Raw genomic sequence first — 22,201 nt, 5'->3', positions numbered from 1 at the left:
ATCGAATGATGCGCCTCAACTCACACAGCGCTATTGTTTTGGATGTGTTTGATTCATTTCCCTTTATCTTGTCTGTACCCTATTCAAAGTGTCTAAAATGATGGAAACATGCGTTTTAAATAGCTGCATGATTCATTTTCATATATTCAAAATGTCATCTGCTACCAGATATTATTTCTTTATTTTTTTTATACTTGCTATTTTATTTAGGTATTTTAACAGAAACACTACCTTGAAAAGTAAGAATGCATAATAATATAAAAATAAATAAAAATAAAGTAAAAATTAACCATGCATCTGGCTAAGAAGGGTCATAAGGAAACACACAAATTTAAAAAAAGGTACCAGACGTTATGGCAGCTCCACCTCCGGGCCCCGCCCTGCAGGATGTGTCCTCTAGGGGGCGCACAGGTTGACGAAACACTGGATTAGCCTGCGGCCGGCCAATGGTGATGCTCAGGAGATTATTTAAATAGCATCTAAAAAAAGCTCTCCAGTCTATGCCTCCCTCCCTTGAGTGGAAGGGAACACTTGGTGCGGCTGCCTGTTGCGTGCCATGGCTGCTCTTTGCCGGATCCTTCTGCTGCTGTCCGGTAAATTGATCTTCTTATTTTAATATTCATATACTCTGAGGACTTTCTTGAATCAGAACCAGAATCTTTTTATTGCCATTTATGTTTTCACATACACGGAATTTGTCATGGCGGGTGATGCGACAATAGACAATAAGATGAGCAACAATCAACACAGTGTGATAATTAAGAATATAACAATGAGATAAAGTGCACAGACAGGCAGGTTTCAGAACTTTAACCAGTGTAAATCAGTTTAAAGTGTATTTAGAGTGACGTGTTACGTGTATTTAATTGCATTTAAGTGAATAATTAAGTGATGTTGTGGCAGCTGTCTCCAATCTGGCCTCGGCTGCTGGCTGATTGGCAATCGGTCAGCAGCCGATGCTGCTCATATAAAAGGGCAGCAGAGCTGGAGGGAGGGAGGCAAGTGAGCAGACCCGTTGTCGTGCGGTCTGCTGTGTGTTGCGTGTGGAGCACAATAAATATGTTTCCGAACGGAACCTCGTTGTGCTCTGATAATCCTTGGAGCTTTTGGGGGAAACCCACGGGTGACGGCCAGAGAAGCGTCACAGATGTGCAGGGGAGTGAGCGGAAGGAAATTGTCCTGGGGATGACGGAGTCAGTCAGTGGGGGACCCGGGGTCTGAGGGTCAGTGGGACCCGGGCTTTGTTCATGAGGGTCAATGCAGCACGGGGAGTTAGTATGATCTGTTATGTTGAGTCATTTTAAGGCGTGCAGTGTCACTTTGTGTGTGATTCTAAGGATGCAAATTAAAACAAACGAACTGAACCGGTTTGGCTGCATAACATGTTCTCTACATAAGTGGCTCGTTAATTCTCAGAGTTTAATCGAGTGTAATGTTGTACCAAGGCTGTGTGCAAAAACAGACCGTCAGTGTGTGGAGTCTGAGGATTGTTGACGAGGTTATGGACATGCGTTTTTTTATTTCCCTTCTCAGTGGCTGTGGCCTCCGTCAACACGCGCTGGGCCCCGCGGACGAAGAGAGGATTACTGGAGCTGGCGGGGGTCATCAAATGCAGCACGGGGAAATCGGCCTTTGCTTACATGATGTACGGATGCTACTGTGGACTGGGAGGTCAAGGCTGGCCCCGGGACCGGACGGACTGGTGAGGCACCATCACCTCTCGAGAATGTGTGTGTGTGTGTACATGTATACACACACACACACACACACACACAGCGGATGCCGTGCGATGGGATGTTTGAGATCCAAATTCAGGCGCTCTCGCATTGCTCAGAGTGCCTCAAAATAGTTCCAGAAAATTCCACACCCAAATCCTAATTGCCGTCTCCTTCTTTTTTCCTCTTTCGCCCCGCGAGCGACCGAACCCCCTCAACCCAGTTACCTTCTAACTATGGGCTGTGGAAACCTCGGGCGCCTGTGTTTAAGATGGCCGCGGTGGGATTCAAACCCACAGTGCCGCGGCTGCCCGCCTCTTGCTTCCTGAACCGTGTAGAGAGATGAACATTTAAAAAACAACAACATTGACCCCGCTGTCGTTCTCTCTGCATATGAAGGTGTTGCCACAGACACGATTGCTGCTACGGAGATGCGGAAGGCCTCGGCTGCCAAACCAAAACAAAACAGTACGAGTGGACGTGTGAGGACAAGAAGGCGGACTGCGGTAAGGCTTTTTAAAATGCTTATGTAGGCATGTTGATTACTAAATAGACCTATGGGGACACAAGCCCCGCCCCCCTCCTGGCCTTCACCGACAAAACATCACTCATAGCTTTTTATAAGCGCGACTAGCGACTTACAATAAGTGCATCAGAGTACAAACTAACAAACACAACAAATACAGGAAGTAAACATTTCTTCAACACAGTCGAACTAACAAAAGTACCATAAGTAAGCTATCTAAGTGTGCCACTGAAGTGCTAATCTGTTTTAATCCAGATATATTTTCAAGGAGACCTGAGCTGCTCTGCTGTCCCTGGGACAGTGGGGGAGCTCGTCCACCACTGAGGAGCCACACAGCACAACAGTCTGATTTTGTGTGATTAGCTCTAGTCAAGTAGTCAGTCGCTTTTGGCTGCTGCCGGCGGAGTGCGTGTGGGGGTATTGTGACCATATCCACGATGTAGATGGGCCCCGCCCGATCCGCGCAGAGTACGTCGCCACCACAGATGTTTGAAGCGGATGCGAGCAGCCACGGTAACCAGTGAGGAGCGGAGGAGTGTGGGTGTGTGGTTTTCGGAGGCTGAAGACCAGTCGAGCGTGGTCTGATGCCTTAGGCAGGTAGACCAGCCAGGAGGGGTTTGCAGAGGTCGGTGTGAAACCACCAGGCCTGGATCAGAAACCGCCGCCGCCTGAGTAAGAAAGGGCGTATTCAGCATGTGGAACCAGGAACTGGTCGCCGCAGCCGATGTTGGGCCGCAGGAGAGTTGAGTGTGTGTGTCACCCCAGGTTTTGGCAGTCCGGGTAGGGGGGCACAACAGAGCAGAGGGGTGATAGTCAGGTCGGGGGTGGGGCCTTTTCCTGGAAGGAGAGATGTCAGATCGCAGTCAGACAGCCAGAGATTGTGGACGGCCACCTGTGTTGGAGAGAAGATCATCAGAAGATCAGTTGGGTGTCATGCAGCATAGCTATGGTAGGAGAAGCCATGCGAAGATAGAGACAGAGAGAGAAGAGGAGGGAGGTGAGAGAGAGAGGAGGAGTTGGTGAGAGAGGAGGGTAGGACGAGACACACAGATCCAAGATCAGTCCAGTTACCTTGCGGGGTTTAAGGAGTAGAGAGAGAAAGAAGCGAGCAAGACTGAGATCCCCAGGTCTGAAGAGAAGAAGAGAGGATCTGATGGTGGTTCACGGTCAACAATGCTGCAGAAAGGTCAGAGAAGGAAGGGACAGAGAGAGAGGCTGCTCTAGCAGTGTGATCAGAGACAGCAGGGAGAGGGGTGTCTCTGCGGCGGGCTTTCAGACCAGACTGGTGGTCAAGAGGGTAGTGTGTTACTGTGGAGAGGGGGAGAGGGCTCAAGATAGCTCTCGCCCAGAGTTTTTTTGGAGAAAGAAGGAAGAAGAGAGACTTAGTTGCTGATGACACGGAGACGGGTCGGGCGTGGGTTTCTTCAGGAGAGTTGACTCTTCCCTCCTTCAGGAGAGGAAACAGCCAGTTGAGAGAGAATAAGATAATGGGGGTGAGGAAGAGGTCAAGGTCAGGAGCATAGCCTGGAGAATGGGAGGAGACGGGCGGGTCAAGGCAGGGGGGTCGGTCGAGGAGGGGAGTAAAAAAAGAACTTTGGAGACAAGGGGGAGAAAAGAGGAAAGAGGGGGATGAAGAGTTAGTGTTGGTGAGGTGATAGAAGATGTAAAGGCGTATGTCGTCTATCTTGTTTGTAAAGTAACAACAAAGTGGCTCAAAAAAAGGGGTGGAAGGAGGAGGGGACAGGGGATCGAGGAGAGAGAGAGAGAAGAAGAGCCCTCTTCCGCTTGATTGATTATTTTCTTTCGCCGCCGCTGGGGAGGCTCTCTCTCGCGCCACCGAGTCCGACACCACGGGAGAGCCGAGAGATTTTTAACCGTCGTGTCTTAAAAGGACAGGGAGAGCAGAGAGGGGCAGGAGGGTGTATGAGAGTGCGTACAGGTGCAGTCTGTAGAGGGATGTGGGTTGTGCAGACACAGAGAGAGAGAGAGAGAGAAATGAAGAAGAGGAGGAGACATGGAGAGGGAGATCAGAGGTCAGGAGGAGTTTCTTGTGAAAATTGTGAAAAGTACTTGTGAGGTGGTTGCCGGAGTAGGAGTGGGAGGAGAGGAGGAGAGAAGGAAGAAAGGGAGGAAGACAGAGAGAGAGATCACATGACTCTCTGTCTGATGTTAAAGTCACAGAGAAGATGGGCGGGGGGGTGTTTAGAGAGTTCGAGGAGGGAGCCTAGCCCTAGTCCAAGAAATCTCCCCAAAGAACCAGGGGGTGAAGAACACAATGTGAAGTTGAACCGGATGAGTAACGTCACCGCATAAAAGAGGAGAGAATGAGTAACTCAGAACACCATGTAAACCTGAGGGTCTGGGTGTGTGGGGAGGGTGTGGTGAAGGAGAGAGCAGAGGAGAGAGAGTGAGCCGGGTTGGCTGCTTGTGCTCAGTGATCAGGTCTCAGTGAGAGCCAGGAAGTCACAAACCACAGCATGAAGTCAGATGATGTTGGCCCTTGCGGTTGGCTGACAGAGGCTCCTGTGCCTCCTGTGACCAGGTGCTGGAGAACGGGTAGGGTAGGTGGGAAGGATAACAGAGGAGGGTTCCGGCGAGTCCTATAAAACTACGTATAGTAGAGAGAAGATACGCATATGGAAACACAACACACAAAAAAAAATAAAATAATAGCTCACCCCCCCGAAGACTCCAACGGAGACTCCTATGTCTTGTCCTCCCAGTCTCACGACGCCGCAGCAGCTGCGAAAAAAACCCCACCCGGTTATGAGCCCAAGTTAGTACCAATTACCTCCAGCCGCGTTGACAAAGAGACAAGAAGCAACCGGGAAGAGACTCACAACGACCTCAAGGTAACAAAGAGAACACAAGGAGATGCAAAACAGCTGTGAGGAGACACAGAGAGATACAAAAATAAGACTTTGACAACTTTAAAACACAACATGACCAAAAAGAGACACAAAAAGGTTGCAAAGAGAGAGAAAACCACGTCGAGATGGGTCATTATTTAAAGACGCAGAACACAATTATAAAGTCTGTGTGTCTACTGTCTCATGGGGGGGGAGGGGATTCTCTCATAATCTGTGTATGTTAGCGATGTTGTTGTTGTTGTTTATTTCTTTAGTGGTTGCACACTTGGATGCTTCGTGCACCGTTTAGCACGTCATTACGGGTCTGACGGCGAGACGTCAATCGGGCTGAGGGATCTACAAATATCCACGAAGACACGAAACAGGCATTTATGTTTGCAAACACGTATTTCATCATATTTTAAGCCCCCTGTAAACCCGCGGCCATTTCTGTACATAGCAACAGACGTTTACGTAGTTAAGTAGCACAAACAGTGGGTTGCTTATGATGTGAAATGAGTTCGTAATGACCACAATCACGTCTCTCATCTTCAGAGAAACGGCAGCAAATGAAGCCCGAGGAGGCAAAATGAAGAATAAAGCTGCGCTCGTTTGTGAGACACATTACACACACCTCAATCCTCACTGAAACGAGGCATCTGTGTGTGTGTTTTCAGATGATTTGGAGGACAAGTGTGAAAAGATGCTGTGCAAGTGTGACCGAGACGCCGCCAGGTGTTTGAGGAAAGCACCGTTCATCCCCAGATACGCCCTGTGGCCCGATTTCCTGTGTGGCCACGAACACCCGATGTGTCATATTTACTGACACAATAAATGCCTTTTATAAATAAAGCATGTCACAGTAATAATTGTGTTGATACGGTTTTTACTTGTATTGTGTGTTTTCTTTTGTACCCCATCAGGCTCTTTTAATAAACTTGTGAAGGAATAATCACGAGTTGTGGGAGGAGTTTTTTTGCAGACATCTTTATATTGTTCTAATAAAACAATGCCTATATTTTGACACACACACACACACACAGGTGACTTCCTGGAAGGTGTATACAGCTGCAGTGGAATGAACTTAAGCGTTCTTCAGTGGAAACTCCCTCCAAAGATCTGATAGCCCTCATAACAATCCTTTATTGTATAAACAAACCTTCATAACTCTGAGGTTTAGTTTTTTAAAAATACACTGTCATTAAAAAACCTGCTTTTCCATTTTTAAAGGGTGCGGTGGCACTTTAATATCTTATATAAGATAAGATATTACTTTATTCAATCCCAGGGGGTAATTTCTTGAAGCAGCATCAAACATGTTTACATATATATACAATAAAATAGCAGGGCAGCAAATATATTTAAGAATTTAAATAATAAAGGAAGTGTAAAGTGTATTCAGTGTTCCTAAAGTATAAAGCGGTGCGAGGTTGATTTCATCTATCTCCATTTGTATAGCTATCTATGAATCTGCCTGTATAGATAGATCATATACATGGATGAAGAGTGGCATGTATGAAATATACGTCACTCATGAGGAACAACGTTGTACACGACTGGGAAATGGGAGAGGCCTTTTTGAATATGTTACGTTTTGGGCTGCAGATGGCGCCATATTCACTAAATCCTAAACTAGAAGCACACAAAACCAAACGGAGCTTTAACGGGCCAAAAACCAAACAATTTAAGAACTGCCACTCACTGATTTAGATTTGCCTAAACAACAGATTTTAGAATTTAGATGTACGTAAACAACAGATTTCATGAGCTGAAGTTTCCTCGTGGCCTGTTGTTGACTTCGTGGCCCTGAAGGTTTTCCATGCAGTTAAACGGCTCTATTTTGGGTCCGCCGCTGTTGGTTTTGGGGTTTGGCTCGAGGGAACTTCCTTCAGATCGAATGAGTGGAAGTCAGAACCAGTGAACGGGATCACCGGCATGGCTGCGAGCCCAGTAAACACAGGCCAACCAGATGTTCCCAGTAAACACAGCCCTCCCAGATGTTCCCAGTACCTATAGTCCTCACAGATGTTCCCAGTGCCCTCCCAGATGTTCCCAGTACCTATAGTCCTCACAGATGTTCCCAGTAAACACAGCCCTCCCAGATGTTCCCAGTACATATAGTCCACCGAGATGTTCCCAGTGCCCTCCCAGATGTTCCCAGTACATATAGTCCACCGAGATGTTCCCAGTGCCCTCCCAGATGTTCCCAGAAAACACAGTCCTCCCAGATGTTCCCAGTACCTATAGTCCTCCTAGATGTTCCCAGTGCCCTCCCAAATGTTCCCAGTAAACACAGTCCTCCCAGATGTTTCCAGTACCTATAGTCCTCACAGATGTTCCCAGTAAACACAGCCCTCCCAGATGTTCCCAGGACCTATAGTCCTCACAGATGTTCCCAGTGCCCTCCCAGATGTTCCCAGTTAACACAGCCCTCCCAGATGTTCCCAGTACATATAGTCCACCGAGATGTTCCCAGTGCCCTCCCAGATGTTCCCAGTAAACACAGTCCTCCCAGATGTTCCCAATACCTATTGCCCTCCCAGATATTCCCAGTAAACACAGCCCTCCCATATGTTCCCACTCCCCTCCCAGATGTTGCCAGTACCTACACTCTTCCTGGATGTTCCCAGTGCCCTCCCAGAGGTTCCCAGTACCTATTGCCCTCCCAGATATTCCCAGTAAACACAGCCCTCCCAGATGTTCCCACTCCCCTCCCAGATGTTGCCAGTACCTACACTCCTCCTGGATGTTCCCAGTGCCCTCCCAGAGGTTCCCAGTAAACACAGCCCAGTAAACACAGCCCTCCCAGATGTTCCCGCTCCAGTGAGCCCCTGTGGGACACACGGTGTCTTTGTTGAGTCCTTCCACCGCTTTACATACAGACACACTGATGATGACGATGGCGAGAAGATCGTGAGCCCAGAGGATGGCTCCACCCTGAGCTCCATCAGAAGGTGTTCAAAGTCTAAACCAGGAACACCTCCATCTGTTTGAACCAACCAGTGCTGCTGTCGTGAGCCCAGAGGGTGGCACCACCCTGAGCTCCAACGATGAGACGGACAAAGTTTAAACCGAGTGACGTCTCCATCTATATTATCCAATCACGCTGGCTCTTAAAGATTAGAAAGAGTCACGTTCTCCTTGAGAACGGGAGTCTGTTATCGAACGATGCCTTTAGCTGACTTCATCCAGGCCCGTGCTGCACGTTAAATATTCTGTGTCTTCGGACTTTTTGTTCTACCACACTTGATTAAATCCACTTTGTTTTGAATTTGACTTTGCCGTCCTGGTCATCTTTTCCCAACCTTCGAGACGTTCTTTAATCAACTGCTTGGCTCCCCAGCCGAGAGCCAGATGGCCCACGATGAAGTTTTGGCTTAAACAGCTCAAAACATAAACAACTAGAACGGGCACTCGGTAGAGCGCATACCTTCGCATATCACAAGATTGGGCATTGAATTATGAACATTTTGGCATTAGTTGCATGCCAATTGGATACAAATTGACCACGCTATGGTAAAAAGAAGATTTTGACATTTTCATGACCTTGACCTTTGACCCGATCGATCCCAAAATCTAATCAAATGGTCCCCGGATAATAACCAATCATCCCACCAAATTTCATGCGATTCGGTTTAATACTTTTTTACTTATGCGAATAACACGCATACAAATAAATAAATAAATACACGGCGATCAAAACATTACCTTCCGCATTTTCAATGCGAAGGTAATAACAACCAAGATTGACTTCTTACCAGCAGCAGACCTGGACGCCTGTTCGGACTACGATGTTTAGGCCTTTTTCTCACAAGATTAGATTAGATTCAACTTTATTGTCATTACACATATACAAGTACATCCAACCAGAAGTGCAACAGAAAGTATCGTAATAAATACAGGATATACAGATTATAAATAATGCGGAGATATAAATATAAACTATCTGGGGTTGCTAAACTAGTGCAAAAGGGCCATTTTGAAATGTTCTCCGTGTAACATATCAACTTCAAGATAAACATCTATCTATTTATCTATGTATGACACCACATTGAAATGTAACATATATTTAATGTTATTCCATTCATATGGGGGCAAAAATTAACAATTTTTTTTTAAAAACACACACATCTCTCTTGTAATCAATTCATCGTAATTTTATATAAGAGCCAAACTTCCACATCTGAGTAGAAATCAATACGATATAATCCCTAATCTCCATCAGTAATTAGCAATGAGTATTAGCCAATCAGAGGCAGAGTAGAACTGGGGGAAAAAACGTGAAACTACTGTAAATAACTGTCTGTTCAACTGCCAGTGGCTGTGAAAGAGGTCATTGAGCATGTGGATAAAAAAGCACCAACATTTCCCCAAATCTCTCCCGCCCACTGATTGCTAGTGTGCCATTGGTTGAGCTATCCTAAGGTGGGTCTGGGAAAATCCTGTTTGGATCCCAAGTCCGCCTCATATTATTGAATATTCGTGAACTTATGCACCGACTATGCATGAATGCTGTTCCATGATTTTGATGGGCTACAATCGCTCACATTTACTGTATGAAAATCCATGTTGTGTTCAGAATACACCGCCCACACAACCAGGAAGTGTGTGTGCGGCCAACAGCAGACCCCAGACCTGCTGCCACTATTTACTGCATACACACTTTGTTGTCCTCCTGCGCCTATTTCTGTGTTACATTACATAATAATTAACAAATACAGTCTATATCAACGAGTATGAATGCCTGAGGACTGCGTATTGAAATACATTTGAAACATAAATAAAGCAGCAAACGACCATATGTAAATATGTCGTAAAGTAATGTCTATCTGAGCTGAGAGTGAAGGAGCTCTCCCTCCCATCCAACTTCTTTTTACTTCTCCAAAGGAAATGCAGAAGTGAATAATAATGCAATTTTTATACCATGCATATTTCAAGGGGAAGACATGCACTTGAACACATCACTTTAATTGGTGTCAGTAACAAATATGCTGCACAAAATCAACGCAGCGGCTCATTGACATGTACATGAATGATGTATAGACCAATGCTGATGGACAATATCGTTTTATAGAGAATGGTATATTACCTTATGATTCCACCAGGGAGCTGAATTTACAGGTTTCTATGAGTAAAATAAATAAATAAATCAGCAGCCATGAAAATGATGAGAAATATGAGGAATATCGTCAAACGGACTCAAATATTTTGAGAATGAAGACGAAGTTGGCAAAGTTTAAACTTTTGCTTGTAGTGACACCATCTGGCCAATTAGCTGCAACTTCCCAGGTACAGTGTTGTGTTATTGCTGAGGACGGCACATTTACTGCAATGTGTTGTCTTCCTAATTGGAAGGCAGCTCCCATTCTGCTTGGAGAAAGATAGATTCAACGAGGACACCCCCCCCCCCCCCCCCCCACACACACACACACACCAACACACACCATGTGCCATGAAAACACACGGAGTGCAGACACGTTTTTTTTCCTATATAAATTGGGAGTTTAAAAAGAAGCTGTGAAAAGCAAGACTATTTAGAAGGATAATTGCTTCCCTGGATCAAATGTTACTTTAAGTTTGAATTCTCCTGAGATCTGTTTCACCAACTTTATCGAAATATTAAAACCAGCCAAGGGTTGGTTGATTTTTACCAATATTTAACCGTAAATCCATCAAGTCATCGATACAGCTCAACGGCAGCTCACCGTCCTGGGGAATTAAAAAAAAGTACTTTGATTATCTCACTATTTATAGTGTAACCATGGAAATGAGCTGCTCACTATTAGATGTCAACGAGGGTGCATGGCCTTGAATGCACGATGTATATGAGTCATTTGTTTGTGCTATAATGTAAAAAAAAAGAAAACAGCATTTTGCACCATAACTATGAATTAAACTTCAGAACCAGCAATTTTGACATCTGGATCTTATTTACAAAGGTGGTGATTTGTGTGCCACATGCAGCACTTCTTGTATAGTGATTGGAGGTTGGACATAATGCACCAGTGAAGGGCTGTGGATGCTGCTGACTCAGGATCTGTCGAGAAAAACATCATCAAATGACATTAGATGGCTTTCTGAAAAGGGCTCACAGAAACTGTTGATGGATGCAGACTTAATCATGTGGGTTTACCTGTTCTTTGTTTAAAATATATTCCAAAGATCCAAAGATCCGATCTCTCTCTGCTCAGGATACAGTTTTTCAGTTTGACATTTGGTCCTTTAGCTTCTCATGACATAACAGAAATATGGTTCAATGGTTTAATGGAAAAGTACAATTTGTAATATTATTATCATTATCATCATTGTATTATGAAAATATTAAGCATGAATTACTGAATGTAATAATCCCCATGACTTTATAGGACAGTTAATACACACATAAAAAAAAAAATCAAGCCCACCTAAATGTACTTAATTGAACTTCATTGTTCTGTCTTAAATCTAATGACACATTTATGAATCCGAAATTAGAATCACACATAAGCTGTTTTATTATTGATTTGGTTTGCAAAGTAAACGGCACGAAAAAAGAAAATTACAGTTGAAAATACGGCGAAGAAAATATGTATAACATGACATAGATCTCTATTAGATATTTGGAGTGAGAAATGGCGGCGACCAGCAGCAGGATAGCTCGGATGCAATCTTTAATTCCACAACATTATCTATACATAAACCTACTCTCGAGCGGACTACCGTACAAAAGGCACGGACGGGGTTCGAACCCGCGATCTTCGGTTTACGAGACCGACGCCTTACCACTTGGCCACCGCGCCTGCGCTGACTCCACAGTCTCTATCTTTTTTGTATACCACCTTGCCGATGTATAATGTCACATGTTGCGGATGTGGTGGAAACTACGGTTTCCTTTTAACATGCACGAGACTCGGCTTCGTCCCCCGAACATACACATGAACCATACGTGCCGCGGAAATATGATTATTGTTGGGCTTGAGATGTAATACTGCACTTTGACCACAAGAGGGGGCTGCTATCTTCCGTGTGAGAACAGCATGTGCAGATTTCAGCAATCAGAGGTCTCTGCTCTCCTGCTTCCGGTGTCCACGCCAAAGAAGCATACAGAAGGTGAGAGCAAACTCTTCGCAGTCTTCACTCTTCATGCTTTTTAAAAAACACTTTAATTAATAGTGACCTATAATTCACCTATTGAGAAACTAACTGGTGGAGGCAACGCTTCCTACAAGGCAAGTATTGTAGCCTATAGCACATTTCAACAACAAGGCCATTCGAAGTGAAAGCATCAAAAAATAATGCAAAAGAAAAGAAGATTTAAAAAACATTCATTAAAAAAAGTAAAAAAGCGAAAAATATAACAAAAGTTGCAGTGAAGTTTAAGAGATAAAATGCAGTGGTGAGATGCGGAGACGCAGCTGCATAATACACCCACAACAAAACATTGGATCGGATGGACAGAATACCCTTGTGCTATTTTTTAAAACTTAGGTAGTGTCCTGAGGGAGGAAATGAAGGAAACGCCGTTGTCATCTGCACATGATGGAAAACAGACAAATGTGAGAATTCGGTGAAGAGTTCATCTCCATGGGAGAATCTACACTCATCATGCGGCGTCTACAAGGCTGATAGAGGATGGAAATGTCAGAGGACTTGATATCTACATCGTTTTTTTATGATGCGTCCGTAATCTATGATCACAACCGTAAAACAATAAATGCACGTCAAGGTTTTGTCAAGGGGATATTTCGTGGTCTCGCAGGGGCGCGAGAGGAAAGGTCAGCAGGTCACTATTATCACCAGGAAGCTGAAACTAAACTCAAACTAAATGTAAATGTCAAAGTATTTAGTTCTGAATGAGTATTGAACAGACTGAGAACCAACTTGCATAGATAATAACTATGAGAACCAGGAGGTTGCTTGTAACTTGTCTCTGAACAATACAATATGCATGAAGCCAGACTGCAGCTTTTCACTGTCTCTCTTTTCAAAACATCAAAGATGAGTGCTCGCCTGAGGGGCTTTTCTTTTTCTTTCTTTTTTTCTTTTGGGGGGGGAATCAGATATCCTAGAGGCTGTTTGAAAAATGAATAAGACTCATTTCCATTGGGAATGAGTTAGCAGAGAAAATCACAGATGTGCAGTGTTCACCTTGACCTGTTTACAGCAAGTCATCAGCGCGCAGACACAAAGATGGCGGCTTCTCTTGAATAAACAGCACAGGTGGATCTAATTCAGAGCGCCTCGAAGTGTGACAGTTAACTTTCAAAGTTCAGCCAATGCTTATTGTTCCATCTGTTTGAAACTTTCTACCGGAAATAATATTTTTTTGACAGCATTTATGCTTATTGCGCCCACAAGTCAGCGATGATGATTTGCTGATTCATGCTACATTCCCAAGTCCTAAAGGTTTTTTGGAGGGGAGGGGGGTGGAGGAGTGTGAATGCTGACTGTTGAGCTGTATTCCTATAGGGAATGCATATTTATTTCTTCTCTGTTATTAAGGATTTAGGCTCTTCCTGCCCTAGAGACGTAGCTTTTTCAAGAAAAATGTAACCGTCTCAAAAGCAAGTTATATCCATGATAAGCAGCCTTGAGTGGATCTGATTATTTTGAAATAGCCAACGGTGCTTATTGTTTATTTCAAGATGTCACATGAAAGTACTTTTTTCTGAAAAGCTCTGCTTTCTTTTTATTGAAAAAGAAAAGAAAAAAAATCATAAACCTCTTCCACATCACAAACTGAGAGATACAATATGTTCCAGTCAGAGATTACATGGATCTGGGGCATTTTGTGTTCATGTGGGGAACACCAAGCAGCCCCGCTCCCTGAGAGAATACAAAGCATTACTGGAGCAATCTATTTAATTATTTATCGGTCTATTGCTTTGAAAAATCTGCTTGTTTTTTTGTGAATAACGCTGTGCCCAGAAGGGGTGAGAATATAGATTTGTTTAACACATATCTTTATTTTTTTGCTTGCTCTTTTCTCAAGTAAACAAGAGTGAGACTCGATTATGTTCAATGTTTGAATTCTGATAACTGACCAGAAAAAAAGGAAATTACATACTGCACTTATTTATCTAGCAAGCCTCCTCTAGCTGCTTTATGCTTTCTCTACGCATGTCAGCGCTGTCCCCTTGAGTGATTATGATTATGGGGTGTTAAATATGCTAAAACAGTCACACATATTCAAATGTCAGCTAATATGGAAATGACCACATAGCTCATAACATGACATCACCAGCCGCTCCCCTGACATGCTCCGTAGTCCTGTTGAAATCGCTCTAATGCTGCTAAATCGTATAAATTACTTTAAAATTGCAGCAATTATTGTTTCAGTTGTCCCGAGTTTCAATTTTACCAGTTGGCTATTACATGGCAACTGACTTTGGCCGAGAGCATGTGGCACATAAGACCAAAGTAAACCTGCAAATCGTCGATTTTACATTTTTTAAATTTTTTTGCAGATTTAATTTACGAGATATAAAATGTGAGTTGGTTTTCCGGGTGTTGGTAAACAGATGTTGTGAAGCTACATCTGTCAGTTGGCGTCAGATATACCGAAACGTTACAAACATGAACGCTGTGAAGTCACAACGTTAGCTTATCTTCTCTCGGCGAGAAAGCAAATACGTGCACCGGTATTTCCCCAAAATGTGGAACCAACACCTTTTAATATATATTTTTGTGTGTATATAGACCCCGGATGTGTACAGCGGTTAATGTAGTTTGATACAGATAAGCCTGACTTGTAGCTAATGTTAGCTCGCTAACTAGTTCTGCATTGAGTAACAGCAGCTAACCAATACAGTAACTAGCTCCATTACCACCTGTTCTTCCTCTAAACAGCCTGGACTACACCAGACGACCACACATTGACTGTCATAGCGACACAGTAAAAACTATTGTTGACTATTTTAGAAAGTTAGAAGACCGTTGTCACTCAAGTGCTAAGAAAGACAATGCTAATGCTAGCAGTGCTAAGAAAGAGAATGCTAATGTTAGCACAACTCAATTTGTACATGTTTGTTCAACATGTTGGCATTGGAGGACACTTAACCATCATTTTTTTTGGACCATCCTGAGGCAAAGATTAACACACCATCTTGAATTTAATGGGAATTATTTAAATAGCCTGGGATTCTGTCAGTGGAAAGTGTTGCTGCTGTCGCTAATTTACTGTTTACATTCCTAATTCCTAATTCCTTAACGAACATGAAGGATTTATCAACTGAAATTATTTATTTTTTTAATATACGATTTAAAAGAAATGGTTAGAAATATGTATTATCATCCTGTGCAATTTACAAAAAAAATCCTTATTCATATGAATAACATATCAGGCATTTGTAGTTGTTATATGAAGTTATGAAGAGCTAATCCATTTGGCATCAGGGTGTCTTATGATCCCACGGTCGCTAGTCTTTTGAAACTTCTTTGAATTTGTCAAAGTATATTCTTTTATATCAATTCACCTGCATTCTTGTGTGCCGAGAAGTTAAAATCTGCAAATGAAATGTGTTTAAATGCATCACAATCCTATACAATGTGGCTTCCAAACACTGAGGGTCTTGGCTGGTGCCGTGTGAGGAGAAAATTGGTCATTGTGAGGAGGGTCTGCTGGGCCTGACCCGGGCTACCACCAGACATGCAAGTGTGAAATCCAGTTGAAAGGTAAGCAGCTGATGAAGCTACATAACAAAAGCAATATCATCTCTCCCCCCTCTCGCCAAAATTTCTTTTCATCCATCTTTCTCCTCCTTTTCTTTGCATTCATCTCCTCGTTCACTGGGCTATTTGCAAAACCTCAAACGGCAGATAGATGTTAGTTCGTCATAAAATATCACCAAGTGAAGCAGTTTATTGGACATCCTTCGGGTCTAAAATGTGTAATGTCGAAGCCCTGCTCAATCTATGTTTCTCTTTTTTTCTGCTGCTTAATGTATACGGAGCAATTAGGTGCACACCACTGATGCCTGTTGGGTCTGTTACCATAGCTACAATACGATTGTGCAGACAATCATCTGGTCCCGGTTTCCTCCAATAGGGTCGCACGGCTGAAGCAGCAATATAAAGTAAAGATGCTCATCTTTCAGCAACACACAAGTAAGAATCAGAAACAGGTTCATGAGTATGAGAAGGTGTTGCAGAGTGGCAGGCGGGGGACTGCGCCCAGTCATGGCGGACCACAGAAACGAGATCCGACGAGCCGCACAGCAGGAGAGGAAGGTGAGAGCATCGACCATTTTGAAATTCAACTCCTCTTATTGTTCAATGGAAGAGTTTGGCGGAACAAAACAGGGACAGTAAACAAGATATGCTTTTGTATTCAGGCTTTGAATGCAAGGAGGAACACAAAAAGAAGTGTCACTTTAAATGAAATGCATTATTTGGATGAATGCAAACCGGCGGTCTGCTTGTACTTATATAGGTAGTCCGAGGCTGCTTGGGTCACAGTTAGTTTCAATTGGTGAGATCAAAGATTTGCAGCTCTTCTTTGTTTAAAAGAAGGTGTTGTTTTTTTACATTGTATAAGATGGGGAAAGGAGAAAAAAAAGGAGAATCAGTGTTTAGCTTTAAATGATCAGCATCTGTCGTAAATGAACATATAAATGTGGAACTAGATACACAGATGTGGCCTCAATCAAAGAGATCCCCCAAATCTCATCAATCAGAACATCTGAGGCAAAGATGCGTTCAGGGACAATCGTGGAGGAGCTTTGAGACCAGGCTTGTTAAAATCAAAGGCCCGAGAGCTGAAATGTTTTTTTTCATTTTTTTTGCAGGCTATCCGTATCCTTCTGAGAGAAAAAAATGAAAGCGGTCAGTTAATCTGCGGCTTGCAAAAGGACAACAGCCGATGCAGCATGTTCGAGCTGCCCCCCTACTGGGCGGCCCGTGAGCCTGTCGATACGGTGGTTTGATGTTGGATGGAAAATAAGAACCCCCCCCCCCACAACAAACAGAGAGGGCTGGAACAGAGAAAGAGAGGCTAGAAAGGGAAGAGGCATCGACAGATGGACTCTGTTGTGATTAAAGATGGCGGCAGTCTTCACCGCAGACGATCCTCGATCCATAGAAAAGCGGCGGGAGTCGACTGCGATCCAACACAACGAAACCACGAACCACACAGTAAGGTAAACCAGCAGGTACGATGTCTGCTTTTGAGTCTCTGACGTCGAGAACCACGGCTACCGGTAACTTTCCATTGTGTTGTTTCTCGCTCCGTTATGTCTGTTATCGTTTTTTCGCGTCCGTGCCACACTGGTTTTTTTGTTGTGTCCTCCCTCTCATCAAAACCGAAGCACATCATTTGATTTGACAATGTGCATCCCATGACCAGACGACCGAAGACCCAGATAAGACCGAACGCTTAAATTATTTTTTTAAATTTTTATTCCAGCCGGCAGATGTCTGGCAATTTGCTGTTTTCGCCATTTGATACATGGTTACGGATGTATGTCTTTGTGTTATATCACCACAGGGAAATATCGGCCTTTTTTTAATACGATTTGTTTCCCCCTTCTTGTGGGAATATGGCGCTCTGTGAGCTATAATATCCAGCAAAATAATCTCACGTCTTGAAATTGCTCAATCCTCTGTGCCTAATCCACTCCAAGGCTTGTTAGTCATGATATATTCAGCCAGGACAAAGGACATCAGCGGGACCCCAGAATACATTTTCTGAAAAGCCTTTTGATATTACTCTTTCATTTCAGAACTTAAAACAGACAGCGAATAACTTTATTATGCCTGACGTATTTTCATTAAAACCCTCTTTATCTGTATCAACATGGTCTCAATTCAGTCCATTTAGTGCACGTGGTCCACTTTTAGTTCCTGGGGCTTTAAAAGACGCGTCTCGGCTTGCTTGTTGTTTCTTTTGTTCTTCTTTACTTTTATTAAATTCTTTGAAGACGGCCACATTTGAAGAAGAAATGAAATAACAAAAATCTCCATTGTGTGCAGTCAGAAAGGGATCATTCATTTACACATCTTAATGGGCTTTTGTTCATCAGACGGTCTTCAGCAGAGATAAGCCTATTTCAGCCCGGGCCTACGAGGGAGTCTAAATCCACACTGACAGGTGGAACAAAAGACAAGTGAAAGGACTGAATTGGGAAACATGAAGTTGTCCTCTGGTAACACTTAACTGCAGCAGGATGTCGGAGCATTCAGTGTGATTCTTAAGCAACTGAAATCCTTCTAACATCATTCTCGAGGAACCGTGATTATAATAACAACTCTTTTGAGAAGCTTGAGAATTAGTCATCGGAAATGTATATAACTGATCATTAAACTCTCATAGAAAGTGTCTAACGACTTCATTTCTTCAACATTTCGGCCACAACATACTAGTTTGCCGATCAGCCCGGTCACAGAGCTGAAATATCTTCTTTTGTTCGTCTTGTCTGCTCCACTCGGGCCGGTTGCTGAAGGGCTTCTTGTTTGTAGTTTCTGAGGAAGAGTATTTTTCCTTCACCCTCCTCACCCGGTCCTTTTATAGCTGTTCAAGGGATTTCTGGCCACACAACCTCTTTCTCTTGCATCACTCAAACTTTTTCATTCCTGCAGTTTTCTGTAGAAATGTGTTTCGATAGTTTTCAAATAGGATGCGAGTAGAAGTTGAGCTTTGTAGCAGCTTAGACATGCGTTATCATTTGATAATGCATTTATCATTTCTAAGCTTTACAGAATGTTTTTTATGCACCGTCGAGGCTGGTTTCGTCACTCAAGTCTGTGTACTCGATATGTTTCTGTCATGAGGGAAGAGGTCATTTATGATAAACCAGATGTGAAATGTACAAGACCTACAATCGTCCTTGGTGTTGTATCGATACCATTCCCTCCATGGTTGATGAGGAAAAAAGCTCAAATGCCCTAAAAAAATAGATATTTTAATCAAGAAATAGTGAAATGTGCCAGTTTTGAAACCAAACAAGCAAGTGGGTGCAGATCACGAGTTGTAGTTCAAGGTGTTGGATCTATAGACGTCAGCAAAGGCCCGACAGGCCACAGAATAAAGGCCTTAGAAAAGATCATGTATTAATACATGTCTGCTTTATTAGTCTGACTGTCGTCACATCAGGCCTTTTGAGCCACATCCGTCACCTTATTCCTCCTGATCAGTGCTGCCCTTCAGAAAAGCTGGGATGGACTAGATGCTGTGTGACTTGTGATTCACCTGCTCTGTGCTGGTCATTTACTGCCATGCAATAGAACCCCCCTGAGTGTTGTTCCAGGGTGGATTCTGTCCTAATTTGAGCATGCGGTTGCAAAAGTGATTAAAAAGAGGAGAAATTTGAACATTTTCCACCGAGTAAATCACTATAATCAGTTTTCAATAATTCTTCTTCTTCTTCTTCTTCTTCTTCTTCTTCTTCTTCTTCTTCTTCCTCAGGATCAAATGGATGGCAAAGACAAACTGCCATGGCGACTTTCTGCTTCGGCCCGGCCTTCTCGCGCGGAGGCGACGACGAGCGGGACGCCACCGTCACCGCGGCCCCGCGCGTCGGACAGCCGCGCAATGGAACCCTCGGTAAACGGATGTACCGCTGGAGGACGTGCGAGGAAGACAGTCAAACTCACGGTAGGACACGCACATCAGCATGTCTCTCGAGTGGAATAAATCGGACCTGTTGCTGGAATGTTGACACGCTCTTGAAAATAACAACAACGATAGAGACACAGGAGATGGTCGGAGGAAGAAAAAAAATCGATGCTCGTGTTAGTGAGTATCAGGATGCTTAAATTGTTGGCGCCCAAAATCAATTTAGCCTGGAGGAAGCTGAAGTGCGTCTGGTCCTTTTTCCTGTTTCATCTCGCCGGCGAAAGTGTTGTAAGCCCTGTGTACGCTGGAAACAGGCTAGAGCAGGCAACTCATGTAATGCGATGAGACACGGTGTGAAGTACATATCCCTGCTCCCGTCATCCTTTCATCTTAGAGTCAGTAAAACCGCTCAGCGTGGGAATTAACAGCGGCCTCTTACAGCTGCGCTTGGTTCCTTTTTTGGTCTTTTGTACACGAGTAACGAGTAATGACACGATCGAGCGTACCTGCGTCGGTTTCAAAGCGTCGGGCACGGAGGAGGTTTCGTCGCTGCGTGGTTTGGGTTCTCACCCCAGAGAATGTTCTGGGTTTTATTCATAAACGCACCAAAAGATGGATAGATACGTCTCCGCTGGAGGCTGCAGCCAGGAAACACACCTCGCTCAATGCGTCACGAGCGTTCGTGTTTGTGTCGCCGGTAGATATGGCGTTTAAATTTGACCAGGTCAAAGGTCACCGCAGTGTGTGTGTGTGTGTATTGGAAACCAGCCATGGTTTGGGGTCGGCTGTAGCTCATGGGGGGGAGTGGTCGTCCTGCAACTGCTAGGTATCCGGTTTGATTCTCGCCCTCCCCGTTAGTTGCATGTTGAAATGTCCATGAGCAAGACACTGAACCCCCAGTTGCTCCCCGGGCGCTTCACTGCAGCCCACTGCTCATTAATAACTAGAACGGGCACTCGGTAGAGCGCATACCTTCGCATATCACAGGATTGGGCATTGCATTATGAACATTTTGGCATTAGTTGCATGCCAAATGGTAAAAAGAAGATGTTGACCTTTTCATAACCTTGACCTTGACGTTTGACCCGATCGATCCCAAAATCTAACCAAATGGTCCCCGGATAAAAACCAATCATCCCACCAAATTTCATGCGATTCGGTTTCATACTTTTTGAGTTATGCGAGTAACACGCATACAAATAAATAAATAAATATTTACACGGCGATCAAAACATAACCTTCCGCATTTTCAATGCGAAGGTAACTATGGATGGGTCAAATGGAGAGAATAACTTGCATGGGATCAATAAATGTGTAAATTTCTTTCAACCCACTGCTTGCTTGTCGTTTGAAGAAAAGTTGTTAATCACGCCGTTGCTGTGCTACCGACCGGTGGTTTGATTTGTGGCCAGCTGTTCATGTGTTGCTGTAAAATATCACAAACTCTGGAGCTTCCCGAAGTTTACCGCCTGTGTTCCCTGCATGTGACCAGGGAAACTCCCTCGGGATGTAATTCATGACTGAATGCACAAGGTGGAACTTGTGGCTGATTGGACTGATCAAAGCCCCCATGTGACCTAACCAGGGAGGTCACCATGGTGCAGTCGTTCCCCTTTGAAACATTGCGTTGCATTGGAAACGCTCCAATAACCAAAGTGCATCTATATGACCAGTGGGACCTTGAATGGGGTTAGGGTTAGCATTGTAAGCTCAACAGAGTTCACAATGGATGTCTGAAGAGACCTGGAGGCGAGGAACCGTTCGTTCCTTTGAGGGTTGCTCAGAGGCGCATGAAGCAAGAAAAGCTCAACTTCAGGGTCAAAAAATATAATATTATTTACCCGCAACCCCCTCGACGATCTTCTGCATCCAAGGGCCAACCCCCCCCCCCCCTTCTACCCCCTTCAACTTTTAGAACCTAATGATTTTAATAAGAGATGTTCAAGTGTTGGCACTAAGTTGATTTCCCTTTAAAGATTATCCCTGGATTTACAGAAGTTCTTTTCCCAATGAAAGTCTGTGGGAAGAAGTATTTCTGGGGCCAATGGCATCGTGTAAGGACCCGTTAAATGATGTGAAATTAGCTCCTCCATCTGGAGGATTGTATTGTACACATTGATTCAGTTTACGTCTCAGCGAACACGTTTACAATGTCTTCTGTGGCTTTCTGAAGTCTAATGATGATAATATGTGTATCTAATCAAAGGGGCTCAGTTGCATTATGGGAAATGTAGGATGCAGCATTTTTGCAGCGTTACCCACACTAGAGATTACAAATCAGGAAACTCTGCCTCTGCTGCATCAACGTTGTCCTGCAGGTCCACCAAGTGCATGGAAATATATTATCAACAGTTGGAGTGGCCTAAACCTTTATTGTTATGTGTGCTGCAGATCATGATTCATAATACATTTTACAAATGAACATCTTCATATATATATATAAATATAAAGGATACCTGTATACCTACTTAATGACATTGAATGCTGACAATAGGGGGATGAATTATGTAAAGTATTGATTTCTCCCCCAAATAAAAGGTTTTACTTGGGTTACTAATAAACATCAGGCAATATCTATGAT

General features: G+C 43.8%; 1 protein-coding gene and 1 non-coding gene across 2 annotated transcripts; one reads left to right on the top strand and one right to left on the bottom strand.

Moving 5' to 3' along the window:
• Positions 1–529: 529 nt before the first annotated feature.
• Positions 530–6,045, top strand: pla2g10 (phospholipase A2 group X). The gene is made up of 4 exons (XM_056406866.1): positions 530–593; positions 1,534–1,702; positions 2,115–2,221; positions 5,768–6,045. The coding sequence occupies exons 1-4, from the start codon at positions 557–559 to the stop codon at positions 5,914–5,916; spliced, it is 462 nt and encodes a 153-aa protein (XP_056262841.1). The 5' UTR covers positions 530–556; the 3' UTR covers positions 5,917–6,045.
• A 5,752-nt stretch (positions 6,046–11,797) lies between these two features.
• On the bottom strand, positions 11,798–11,869 carry trnat-cgu (transfer RNA threonine (anticodon CGU)). The gene has a single exon. It is a non-coding gene; the product is annotated as a tRNA-Thr (tRNA).
• Positions 11,870–22,201: the final 10,332 nt, after the last annotated feature.

Source organism: Pseudoliparis swirei, chromosome 23, assembly GCF_029220125.1.
Source record: "Pseudoliparis swirei isolate HS2019 ecotype Mariana Trench chromosome 23, NWPU_hadal_v1, whole genome shotgun sequence".
NCBI classification, from domain to species: Eukaryota; Metazoa; Chordata; class Actinopteri; order Perciformes; family Liparidae; genus Pseudoliparis; species Pseudoliparis swirei.
The sequence above is the reverse complement of the archived record's forward strand: the minus strand, read 5'-3'. Positions and strand labels throughout refer to the sequence as shown.